The sequence below is a fragment of the Cicer arietinum genome, chromosome 3, assembly GCF_000331145.2.
Source record: "Cicer arietinum cultivar CDC Frontier isolate Library 1 chromosome 3, Cicar.CDCFrontier_v2.0, whole genome shotgun sequence".
NCBI lineage: Eukaryota > Viridiplantae > Streptophyta > Magnoliopsida > Fabales > Fabaceae > Cicer > Cicer arietinum.
In genome coordinates this window covers 62,727,794-62,740,532 of record NC_021162.2, presented here as the reverse complement: position 1 = coordinate 62,740,532, position 12,739 = coordinate 62,727,794, and the positions used below count along the sequence as shown (strand labels likewise).

General features: G+C 32.0%; 2 protein-coding genes across 2 annotated transcripts; one reads left to right on the top strand and one right to left on the bottom strand.

The window, feature by feature from the left end:
* Positions 1-257: 257 nt before the first annotated feature.
* On the top strand, positions 258-6,717 carry LOC101505310 (subtilisin-like protease Glyma18g48580). Its single transcript, XM_004492862.4, has 11 exons — positions 258-497; positions 579-688; positions 1,938-2,035; positions 3,573-3,728; positions 3,970-4,093; positions 4,195-4,741; positions 4,836-4,930; positions 5,048-5,332; positions 5,437-5,569; positions 5,666-5,882; positions 5,970-6,717. Exons 1-11 carry the CDS (start codon positions 408-410, stop codon positions 6,509-6,511), a joined length of 2,397 nt encoding a protein of 798 aa, XP_004492919.1. The 5' UTR covers positions 258-407; the 3' UTR covers positions 6,512-6,717.
* Positions 6,718-8,297: 1,580 nt separating this feature from the next.
* LOC101505643 (uncharacterized) lies at positions 8,298-12,179 on the bottom strand. The gene is made up of 3 exons (XM_012713677.3): positions 9,926-12,179; positions 9,047-9,804; positions 8,298-8,743 (listed from the first exon to the last, which is right to left on the bottom strand). The coding sequence occupies exons 1-3, from the start codon at positions 12,025-12,027 to the stop codon at positions 8,388-8,390; spliced, it is 3,216 nt and encodes a 1,071-aa protein (XP_012569131.1). The 5' UTR covers positions 12,028-12,179; the 3' UTR covers positions 8,298-8,387.
* Between the last annotated feature and the right edge of the window lie 560 nt (positions 12,180-12,739).

Here is a 12,739-nt window from a genome sequence, read left to right as displayed (position 1 = left end):
TTGTAGATAGTAACTATTAGAGAACAATTTTAATTGCATTTATTTAGAAATTTGAATTACCTAAATTCCCAACATCAACAAACTTTCCATAGATATAGAAGAAGAAAAAAAAACTTTTCTTAGGGTTATTTAATTAAAATAATCTCAAGATAAGTTGAGAATATTTTATTTGATTTGTCGATTACGCTTTTGCTAAAATCAAGAGACTCAAAAGCAAAAGGAAAAGATTAAATGTCTCCTATTATTTTGAAAAGCAAAAGTTGTGTGAGTGTCGAGCATTTTCCATGAACATGTTGAGAGCAAACAAAAAAACACATAATTAGTCACACAAAGAGAGAGAAGCTCTATATATTGTAGGGTACTAGATATTCAGTTCTAGAAGTGAAGACTAATTATACTTGAAACAAATGGGTGGCTCCCTATTTTCTCTTCACATTATGGTTTCATTATTTTTCTTTTTCATGTTCTTGTTGGAAGCCGTCCATGGAACCAAAAAGGTAGGCTTGTTTTTGTTTGCTTAGTCACTTATGTTCCCATCATTTTTGACATTTCACCAACCGTTGATCTTGTTGTGACAGTGTTATATTGTATACTTGGGAGCACATTCTCATGGTCCCCGCCCTACATCTTTTGAACTTGAAATTGCTACCAATTCTCATTATGATTTACTAAGTTCAACCCTTGGAAGGTATATAATGATGATCATATAGTTCTATTTTGTTATTGTTAGTGTAAATTACATTACTATATATCATCTTTAATAATTAAGAAATATATATGTTTTTTTTTTTTGTGAACACTCAGACAATTGTATAGTAGACTTTATTACAATCATATTTATGTATTTATTATTGGTTATTGACTTGTGTACTTTAAAAAGTTAAAACCATATCTTTTATGAACATTCTGACATGGAAATAAACGATGGATACATGTATTATTTGGAATATTTTCGATGTATATTTTTATTTTAAAAGAATTAATTAATATATTATTTGGAATATTTTTTATGTATATTTTTATTTTAAAAAAATTAATTAATATATTTTATATTGAAAATTATATATTAAAATACTCTATTTCTTTTGACTTTTAGATATTGCATTATCGTCATGTGATTATTTAAAGGATTTTTTTTTTGTAATAAGAGGTCGCATTCTTGGGATGCTTATCATCTATAAGATTTAAAAAAAAAATATATAAATTGCAGTTAAAAAATAAAATTATATGAATAAAATAAAACAAAAAATATGTATCAAAGTTATTGCAGTTGAATAGATGTGCCAAAATATAAATTTATATTATTTTAATAACTCCCTCCTATTTTAACAACTCTCTTCTATTTTGCTGATAAAGTAGTAACTTAATTTTATTTTGTTAACAACTTTCTCTTATTTTTTTCTTTGGATCTAATAAATAAAAAATAATAATAAGAAAAATAATAATAATAATATTTTAGCACATCTATTCAACCATATCAACTTTGATGTATTTTTTTATTATATGTATTTTGTTTGATTTTATTAATATAATTTTGTTTTTTAAATATTTTTATTTATTTATTAAATTAATAATGATTTATTTGTTAAAATAAAAAATAAAATAATGAAAATAGTGACATTTTTTGAATGAAATCTCTTGTAGAAAAAAAAAATTTCCTTTTTAAAAAATATATAAATTTAAATATATGATACATTGATTAACTTTTAAAAAAATAGGGATATACTTGAACTAATTTCGCATTATTTTAGGGCTTGGAGAAAGCGAAAGTAGCAATGATTTACACATATAACATTCTGCAATTATTTATTGATTATTAACTTGTTTATTTTAAAAAGTTAAAGCCATACACTACGAAAAGGGTTCTGACATGAGAATATTTTTTTATGAACATTGTGACGTGAGAATAAATGATGGATAGATGCATTATTTTACAGCTTGGAGAAAGCGAAAGGAGCAATGATCTACTCATATAACAAACATATCAACGGCTTTTCTGCGCTACTTGAAGAGGAAGAAGCTGCAGATATTGCAAGTGAGCATTGTGACTAGAAAACAAAAAATAGATTTAATTGACTAAAATTATTTTTGAAACAAAAACAAAAAACTTTTCTAATTATCCAATCACTAATTATTATAGTAAAATTATAAATAACAAATTATATTTCGAAGTTGCTACCTACACTCTTCACTTTACTACCCACACCACTATTTTTAAATAAAAAACATAATACCTAAATTACCCTTGTATATTTATAATATTCTTTAATTCCATTTATCCCTTCATCACCATTCTTAACCACTCAAAACTCACATATCACAAAATCATCATAACTCATTCATCATATTTATTGTTCTGTTTTTTAGTTCGTAATTTTTTTTAAAATCTGAGGATTTTACATGAACTGAGCTCACGTACGTTGTAACATTACGTGAACTGAATTCAAGTACGTTGTAAAATTGTAGAAATCTCATATAGTACGTGAATTAAGTTCACATAAACGTATTTGATTTAAGATTGTGTAATTAATGGAGTTTGAGACTCATTGGTGGTACGTAAACTCAGTTCACGTAAATTGTAAAAATCACAAGTAGTACGTGAATTAAGTTCACATAAACGTACTTAAACTGAGTTCACGTAAACGTACTTGAAGTGAGTTCACGTAAACGTACTTGAACTGAATTCACGTAGATTGTAAAATTGTAAATAAACTCAAGTAGTACGTGAACTGAGTTCACGTAAACGTACTTGAACTGAGTTCACGTACATTGTAAAATTGTAAAAATCATAGATTGTATGTAAACTGAGTTCGCGTAAACGTACTTGAACTGAGTTCACGTAAACGTACTTGAACTGAGTTCACGTAAACGTACTTGAACTGAGTTCACGTACATTGTAAAATTGTAAAAATCTCAGATTGTATGTGAACCGAGTTCACGTAAACGTACTTAAACTGAGTTCACGTACATTGTAAAATTGTAAAAATCTCAGATTGTACGTGAACTCAGTTCACGTAAATATACTTGAATTAAGTTTACGTAAACATACTTGAACTGAGTAAACGTACTTTTAAAATGACCAAAATGAAGGTTAGGATTTTGAGGATATGAATGAAGATGTTGACGAATAAGAAAGTTATGGTTTTGAAGATGAAGATGTAGACAATAGGTAAGGGCATTTTGGGTAATTTCTTTTTTTGAAAAAGAGGGGTGTGGGTAGTAAAGTGAGGGGTGTAGGTAGCATTTTTGATTATATTTTTCTGTCCAAATTTACATCACTAATTTAATTTCATTTAGCAAGCTCTCATTAACATCTTTCAATTAGTATTGTTTTTTTTGTGTGTGTGTGTGTGTGACTAAATTAGCGTTTTTTATTTGTCATGGTTAATACCACCGTAACCTGAGATATAATAAGACGCAAGCACAACTAAATTAGTTTTTTTAATTTCTGTAAAAAAAGAGTGCTGTCTGCACGTTTTTGTCATTAATCTTACTATCGTGTCCAATTAAAGACCTAAATTAAAATTTGGTTCAAATTAGTTGACATATGCAATAATGTTTTCATTGTGCAGAAAATCGAAATGTAGTGTCTGTGTTCTTGAGCAAATCTCACAAACTGCAAACTACACGTTCATGGGAATTTCTTGGACTGCACAGAAATGGTAAGAACACTGCATGGCAAAAGGGGAGATTTGGTGAAAATTCAATTATCGCAAACATTGACACGGGTAAGCTTTTTTTTTTTTTATTTATTTATAATTTTTCTGCACTTTATATATTTCTACTGGTTCTAACTTCCATTTCTCTCATTACATTAGTAACAAAAAACTTCCAATGATTATAGTTTAATTAAATATTGTAATTAATATGCATTTTTAAAAAGGAAATGCTTGTTTTAAAAGATTAGTCTCGTTTGTGTCAAAATAACATATTCAGAATTTGTTATGTTTTTTTTCCACACTTGAATAGGTGTTTGGCCAGAATCGAAGAGCTTCAGCGACAAAGGATATGGCCCAATCCCATCAAAATGGCGTGGGGGAAAAGCATGTCAAATTAGACAATTCGGCAAATTGAAGAAAAATCCTTGCAACAGGTTCTTTTTCTCTCTTAGTTTACAACCTCTTTTTAGTGGAATCTTTAGTTTACAACTTTTTACTTGACATGAGCCTTTATTCTATGCTATATATTAAACAGGAAGCTAATTGGAGCAAGATTCTTCAGCAATGCTTTTGAAGCATATTATGGCAAGCTTCAGCCATCACTACTTACAGCACGCGACTTTGTAGGCCACGGTACTCACACTCTATCAACAGCTGGTGGAAACTTTGTTCCAGGTGCAAGCATTTTTGGCATTGGCAATGGCACTGTTAAAGGAGGTTCACCAAGAGCTAGAGTTGCAACCTACAAAGTGTGTTGGTCTCTAACAGATGTTGCAGACTGTTTTGGTGCTGATGTATTAGCTGCTATTGACCAAGCCATTAGTGATGGTGTTGATATTATATCACTTTCAGCTGCAGGCCAATATCTTGTTCGACCCGAAGATATTTTTACCGACGAGGTTTCAATAGGTGCATTTCATGCACTTTCTAGAAATATATTGTTAGTTGCTTCTGCAGGGAATGACGGACCAACACTGGGAAGCGTTGTGAATGTAGCTCCATGGGTATTCACAATTGCTGCTAGTACATTAGACAGAGACTTCAGCAGTACTGTAACTTTTGGTAACAATCAACAAATTACGGTATAAGTCATCCTGGTTCTTCTTCTTCTTCTTCTTTTTGTTATTAACTTAATAATGAAATTTGAAATTATTGTTTTTTATTTACTATTATTAGGGAGCCAGTCTTTTTGTAAACTTGCCACCAAACCAGGCCTTTTCTTTAATTCTTTCTACAGATGCTAAATTTGCCAATGCAAGCATTCGAGATGCGTAAGTACAAATCTCAAATGTTTTACTTTAAAATTTAAAATAATGTAGTTCTTATTATTAATTGAATGAGGTTTCTTACACTCTTTTTCTTATGTGTGTATATATATATTGCTGCAGCCTACTTTGTAGACCCGGAACACTAGATCCTTCAAAAGTGAAGGGGAAAATCGTGTCATGTCTACGAGAAGGAAATATAAAGTCAGTTGCTGAGGGTCAGGAGGCTTCATCTGCAGGCGCAAAGGGACTGCTTTTGGGCAATCGGCGACCACAAGGGAGAACAACACTTTCTGAACCTCATGTTTTGTCTTGTGTGAGTAAGCCATGGAAGGAACCAAATAAGACGACTCCTGCTGCACCAGAACGTTCAGGGTCACATGCTCCGATTTCCGACATAACTTCCATGTGATTTTCCCCCCCGAAACACACATATACCCTTTTAAAGTTGTTACATTTGTAGATATGTTACAAGAAAGGCTCCAACCATAAAAGTTATATTTATATTGCAGGGACTCTAAAATAACTTCGGGTACTACAATAAGGTTTTCAAGACCAAAAACATTCTATGGAAGAAAACCAGCTCCACTAATGGCTTCATTCTCATCTAGAGGACCGAATAAGATTCAGCCATCAATACTCAAGGTACGATTTCACTTGGACACGTTATCAACTAGGTACAGAACTAATTTTTCTTTACTTTTCACAACGGGATTTTAATTTGCTTTCTTTTTTTCCCAGCCTGATGTAACTGCACCAGGTGTCAACATACTTGCTGCCTATTCACTATTTGCAAGTGCATCCAACTTACTATCAGACAACCGACGAGGTTTTCCATTCAATGTACTACAAGGAACTTCTATGTCTTGCCCTCATGTTGCTGGCATTGCAGGACTTATCAAAACACTGCATCCTAATTGGAGTCCGGCAGCTATTAAATCAGCTATCATGACCACTGGTACACACGCAGTCACACACACAAATGATACATATGCTTTTTACTAACCATGAGATTTCTAACTTATTCAATTATATATCGTTTCAGCAACCACACAAGATAACACAAACCGGCCAATTCAGGATGCATCTGAAAAAACACTAGCAACTCCGTTTGCTTATGGTGCAGGGCATGTTCAGCCCAACCTTGCAATAGATCCTGGACTTGTTTACGATTTAGGCCTTAAGGATTACTTGAACTTTCTATGTGCTTACGGATATAACCAACAACTCATTTCCGCACTTAATTTCAACGGTACATTTATTTGCTCAGGATCTCACAGCATAACAGACTTGAACTACCCTTCAATCACATTACCAAATCTTGGGTTAAATGTCGTTAATGTCACTCGCACAGTTACCAATGTTGGGCCACCAAGCACATACATAGCAAAAGCCCAATTGCCTGGATATAAAATTGTGGTTGTACCAAACTCCTTGAGTTTCAAGAAAACTGGTGAAAAGAAGACATTCCAAGTTATTGTGCAGGCAACAAGTGTGACTCCAAGGAGGAAATACCAATTTGGAGATTTGCAATGGACAAATGGAAAACACATTGTTAGGAGTCCTATCACAGCTCAGCGAAAATAAACAATCTCTTCCAAACCTGTTATGTCAGATATTAAAATGTGGGATGCACATGCAGATGTATTTGAGTATTAGGATTTCATGTTATCATCAATAGGCTGTGTGCCTTTTGTTATTTTGTCCTTCTTTGGTTGTCTATGATTTGTAATGTAGTGTGTTTTGTAATCATCATTATAAATAAATGGCAGTGCAAAATCTTTAGTCTCTTATCTTCTTTATGTCTTCAGATGTGAATGCAGTAGCTTTCATTCACTAATTTTTTTTCTCCAACTTTTTCTTCATATCTCATTGTTTTTCTCAAAATTTTAGTTAGTAAGACTGTCAATTCAAGAGTTAATGGTCTAACCTTATTGAACTTTGTAATAATTAAATAATAATAACTTTTTTTAAAAATTTCATGTGATATATTGAAATACGATAATATATCCATAACTTCCATACATACACTAAAAATAACACTTCTACTTAAGTATACAATACTGGTAATACAGATGGCGAGTTCAGTCTCAAATACCCATAATCTCATATAATTTGGCAACACTAAGTACATGGTCATATTTGTTTGGAAGAAACTATTTCAAGTACAGGATTCTGAAAGCTGATTGGCATTTGGAGATAGAGTGAAGACACTTCCATCTATAAAAGAGTGTATCCTCTGCTTATGTACAGCAGAACATGAATTGTCTAACATTTCAAAATCATTCCAACCCAAATGTTCCCTCGGTCAACTAAACTATTTCGTGAAATAAAACAAGAGTGAGAAAGATGTAAAAGAAAAACCTGAGCATGGTTTGAGCTTGTGGCTGGTTGTGTCAATGGAATTGATAGTTTTCATAATTATTAATTGTGCAGATTTGATGATATTTATAATTATGCAATTATTCTCATAATTAATTAGTCCAGCAATAGAGTTGTTGTTATAGTAAGACTCATATTATTCTATAGCGACATTATTTAAAGGAGAATTCTCCAATGGAAATGACACATTTTATCAATCAGAAATTATGAGTTTAACATGGTATTAGAAACAAGATTCTGTATCTAAATCCTCTTTTGAAGCAAAATACCTATCCATGTCTGCAGCACGCTCTGAGATTATTTGATTGTGCGGCCTTCTTTCGGAACTTGGTTTTTCACAAACAAAAAAAACCACTCCATTGGATGTTGATAATACAAGTGCCATACAAATTATAGCAAATCCAGTATACCATGAAAGAACGAAGTAAATAGAAGTCGATTGCCATTCAATTAGGGAAGCCTATGGCCGCAAAGTTATTACTCTGTCTCATGTCTCAACATCAGTTTAGTTGGCTATGTCCTCACCAAATCATTAACACATCAACGACATAATTTTCTAATCAGCAAATTGATGCTTATAGACTCACCAAAATTGATGATATTTGTAATTATGTAGTTATTCTTATAATTAATTAGTTCAGCCGTAGATTAACCGTTGTGGTAAGACTCATATCATTCTGTAACGACATTATTTAAAGGAGAATTTTCCAATAAAAATGACACATTTTACCAATAAGAAATTCTGAATTTAACAGATTGAACAAGAATAACGTGATTGAAGCACTTAAGCGGAAGAAAACGACGGTTAGGACTTCTGTTCTAGGCTGCCAAACGTGTTTAATGAGTGAACCGAAAAGTGAAACAGAGAAGCAAAACTACATCATTTTGTGATTGTTTATTAATGATTCCATGTACATGTAAAAATTTAAGTGAGGAATGAGGATGATTAGTTTTTCCATGGCTTTACTTCAACAAAGATACAATAATAATCTATGTTAAACCAAATTCACATTTAAATGTTATTATATCAACCTTTATATACAAGATTATACACACAAGAAACAAGAAAAATTGAAAGACGTTATTGAAGTTGTCCTAGTCTGATCGTGGAAAGATGGTTCTCCACAGGTGATTTCCCTATGGCCAGCATCTTAGATACTTGATCCATGGTTGGACGAGAACGTGGATTTTGACTCAAGCACGCAAATGCCAACCTTGTGATCAAGATCACTTCTTCATCAACTGGTTTTATAACTTGATGAGGTCGATGATCTAAAATATCTATCAACAACGTATTATAAGCCATTGGCCTTGTAGATGGTGACAAAAATAATGAAATGAGATCTCCCGGATGTTTTCCCATTATGATTTCCAAAGCAAATACGCCAAAGCTGTAAACATCACATTTCTCGTTCACTTCCATTGTTTGAGACAACTCTGCAAACAAATAGATAACCAATAAGTTATAATTTGCACAAATCAACAAGTTTCATTTACAAAACTAAGGACGTGTTTGAATTAACTTATTTGAGTTTATTTACTAACATAAGCACTTGTGATATTGTTTGAGAGAGTTTATGAAAACAGTTTATGACATGTCCACAATTTTCAGCTTATTTTCATAAACTCGCTAAGATAACTTATGAAAACAACTTAATTGTAGCTTATATGAAAACAGATTGACTTCAGTTTATTATTTGTTATAGAAATAATTTAAACCTAAGAGAAACTGGTTCTAACCTGGAGCTGCATACCCAAAGGTGCCTGCAAATTGGGTCCAACTATGTAAACCAGGCTCTAGAAACTTAGCCGTTCCGAAGTCAGAGATATGAGCTTCATAGTCAAGATTAAGAAGAATATTCTTGCTCGATATATCGCGATGAACTATAGGAGGTGAGCAATCATGATGCATATAGGACAAAGCATTGGCAACACCTTTCACAACATTCACCCTCTTTTCCCAATCAAATGCAATGGCTTGTGTCTCATTGTTTAATATTTGATCTAAACTTCCACCATCCATGAACTTGTATACCAAAAATGAGAACTTAGAATGTTGGCAATATCCATGAAGTTTTATAATGTTCCTGTGTTTGATTCGAGTCAAGGTTTCAATCTCACTCTTAAAAGACTTTGAACTGAAAAATGACATTTCTTCATCTGTTACCAAATGAAGCTTCTTCACGGCAAAAATCAAACCTGCAGACAACTCTGCCTTGTAAACATTTCCTTGACTTCCAACTCCAATAAGATATTTGTCATCAAAATTCTTAGTAGCTTCAATGATATTTTCAAACATCATTTTCCCATCATGACTCCATATGGAAAATAGTACTCCCCTTTGTGTTTCTACTTCTTCAGACCGGCTTTCTTCCTTTGGTTTTTCTTTTCGACTCCAAATGTACATTGAAATTCCAACCAAGCACAAGAATAATATTAAAGCTCCTAAAGCAAGGAATACCAATAGAAGCACTTTTTTGCTCAGTCTATTATGGTTTGTTGTACAAGAAACCAAGCCTGTGATATTTCCACACAAACGTTTGTTATTTTTGAATGACTCAAATGAACTATGAAGAAAAAGGGAATACCAATAGAAGCACTTTCCTGCTCTTTCTATTATGGTTACTTGCACAAGGAGCCAAGCCTGTGATATTTCCACATAAACCTTTGTTATTTTTCAATGACTCGAATGAAGCATGAAGAAAAGCTGGAATGTTTGGAAGTGGCCCTTCTAACTGATTATCTGATAAGTTAACAAAATCCAAAGTCCTTTGAAAATTTGGAGGAATGGTTCCTGAAAGCATGTTATGTGAGAGATTCAACATTGACAACTGCACCAAGTCGTCAAGAGATGTTGGTATTTTTCCATTCAAAAAATTTCCACTAAGATCAAGAGACTCCAAAGCTGGACCAAACTTAAAAGGAATACTCCCTTCAATTTTATTCCTGCTCAAGTTCAATTTTCTTAATCTCGGTAGCTTCATAACTTCTTTCGGTATTGTTCCACGCAACTCGTTTCCTCCAAGATCCAAGTCTTCAAGTCTTTGCAGCAATCCAATTTCTATTGGAATGTTACCATAGTAATGATTGTTACTAATCTCAAGTTCTTCTAATGATTTCATCTCTCCTAGTTCCTTCGGAAGTTCCCCGGTCAATTGATTCGATGAAAGATGAATCCTACCTAACTTGTTTAATCTAATAAATTCTAATGGTATACCACCAGAAATATTATTATTAGATATCTTGAATGTATCAAGATTAAGACACTTCCCCCAGTTTGATGAAATTTGACCATGAAATTTATTGTCACTCAGATCAATGTACTTCAATTTCGGATATACACCGAAATCTTGTGCTATATCTCCTTCTATTTGGTTTACATGAAGTTTGATTCTTTCAATGCTAGAACAGTTTTTCAAACTTGTTGGTACTGGACCAGTGAAATGATTATGATCAGCATTGAGAAACGCTAATGATCCACCAGAGCATATATGAGGTGGCAAATGACCAATAAAATCATTCTCAGACACAAGAAAGGAATACCAATTGGTAATGTTATAAAGACCTTGTGGAATTCTACCATAAAGTTTATTGGCAGATAATTCCAAAACAGTGAGCCTCATCAAATTACCAATTGTGGTTGGAACAGTTCCAGAGAGATTGTTTTCTTGGAGAGTAAGGGTATCCAAATTGGTCAAATTTCCTATAGAAGCAGGAATTGATCCAGAAAATTTATTACTGTCCAAGTACAAAAAGATGAGATTTTTCATGTTACCAATAATAGAAGGAATGGATCCAGAAAATTGATTACCATCAAGTGCAAGTAGATACAAATTAACCAAGTTTTGTACAGAATCAGGGATTGATCCAGAGAGATTATTTTTATCAAGGTTGAGTGAGGTCAAATTAGACATTTTCCATATTGTGTGTGGAATTTCTCCAGACAAAATTGTGTTATTAGAAAGGACAAGCATATTTAAATTGCTCAAGTTACCAATTGTTTCTGGGATGCTACCGGATAGAGAGTTTCTTGACAAATCTAATAAAGCAAGGTTTGTTAACAAACCAATTTCTTGTGGAATGGAACCAATTAGGTTACTATGTGCAATTCCTAGATAATTCAATTTTTTCAAGTTTACAATGTCATGAGGAAAAGGGCCAAAAGACCAATTGTTGTCTCCTAAATCAAGAAATATTAGGTTGGTCAAATTACCAAGGGAATTAGGAATTGGTCCACTTAGTTTACATATGGAGATATCAAGCATTTGTAAACTTGTTAATTTGCATATTTCTTGAGGGATGGAACCATCAAAATAATTTTTGGAAAAATTCATGATTTTTACAATAGACATGTTGCCAATTTGTGGGGGAATGGTTCCATAAAACTGGTTTTGGTAGATGTTTATGGTAATGAGGTTGGGGAACGAAGAGAAGCTAAGAGAGTGGAGTGTACCTTTTATTCCATAATTTTCAAGACTTATGCCAGAGACAGAGTTTAATTTTTTACATTGAATTCCTTGCCAATTGCATAGATTTGAGGTATTTTTCCAAGTTGACAAGAGAGTTTGACTATGGTTGTCAAAGCTATTTTTCCATTTCAACAGTGCTTTTGCTTCACTGTCTTCAGCCATAGTTTGTGGTAATGAAAGTGTTGGAGGGACACAGAGAATTATGAACAGAAATTGCCAGTTTGATAGAATCATGAACAACGTGGGTGCCATTATTCAAGTAGATGGATTTTTTGTTTTTTAATCAAAATTTGGCTGAAGAATGAGGATCTACGAAATTATCGCAGATTTTATATGTAAATTTGATGAGTTTAATTAAGCAATGAATAACCACGTAGGTATGTGTGAATGTTTTGGTTATATTACTTTGTTTATTTTGTTGAAAAAATGACAGTGTGATCACATTTGGTCAAAATAATTCAGACTCCAAGTTAAAATATATTTAGGGTGTGCGACAATTCAGTTCTCAGAGACACTAAAATTTTATTTTTATAATATAAAATATTATATATTAAAAAAGTGTAGTATAAAAAATTATTTAAAAAATAATGTTAAAATTTAAGTGGTTCAGTATTTTTCTTTTAAATTTATAAGTTTATAAATTATTTGGATCTTTATGAATGAATATGTACAAGAAGTGATAGATATTTTTTATTTATTTTTTTAAATTAGAATCCTAAATAATAAAAATATTTTGTTTATCAATTATGAAACTCTTATTATTCTTTTATTTCTAAAGTTTGGGAAGAAGAAAACAAATTCAAATTAATTTTTATGATTGTTTGTTTATATTTTTATTTCAAAAATATTATCTCTTATTGAGATATGATTGTTAAATAAGACATTGTCATGCAAAAATATATTTAATCGCATGAAACATAATAAAATTTATTATTTTTTTTAGTCATAAAATTAAAATAAAATG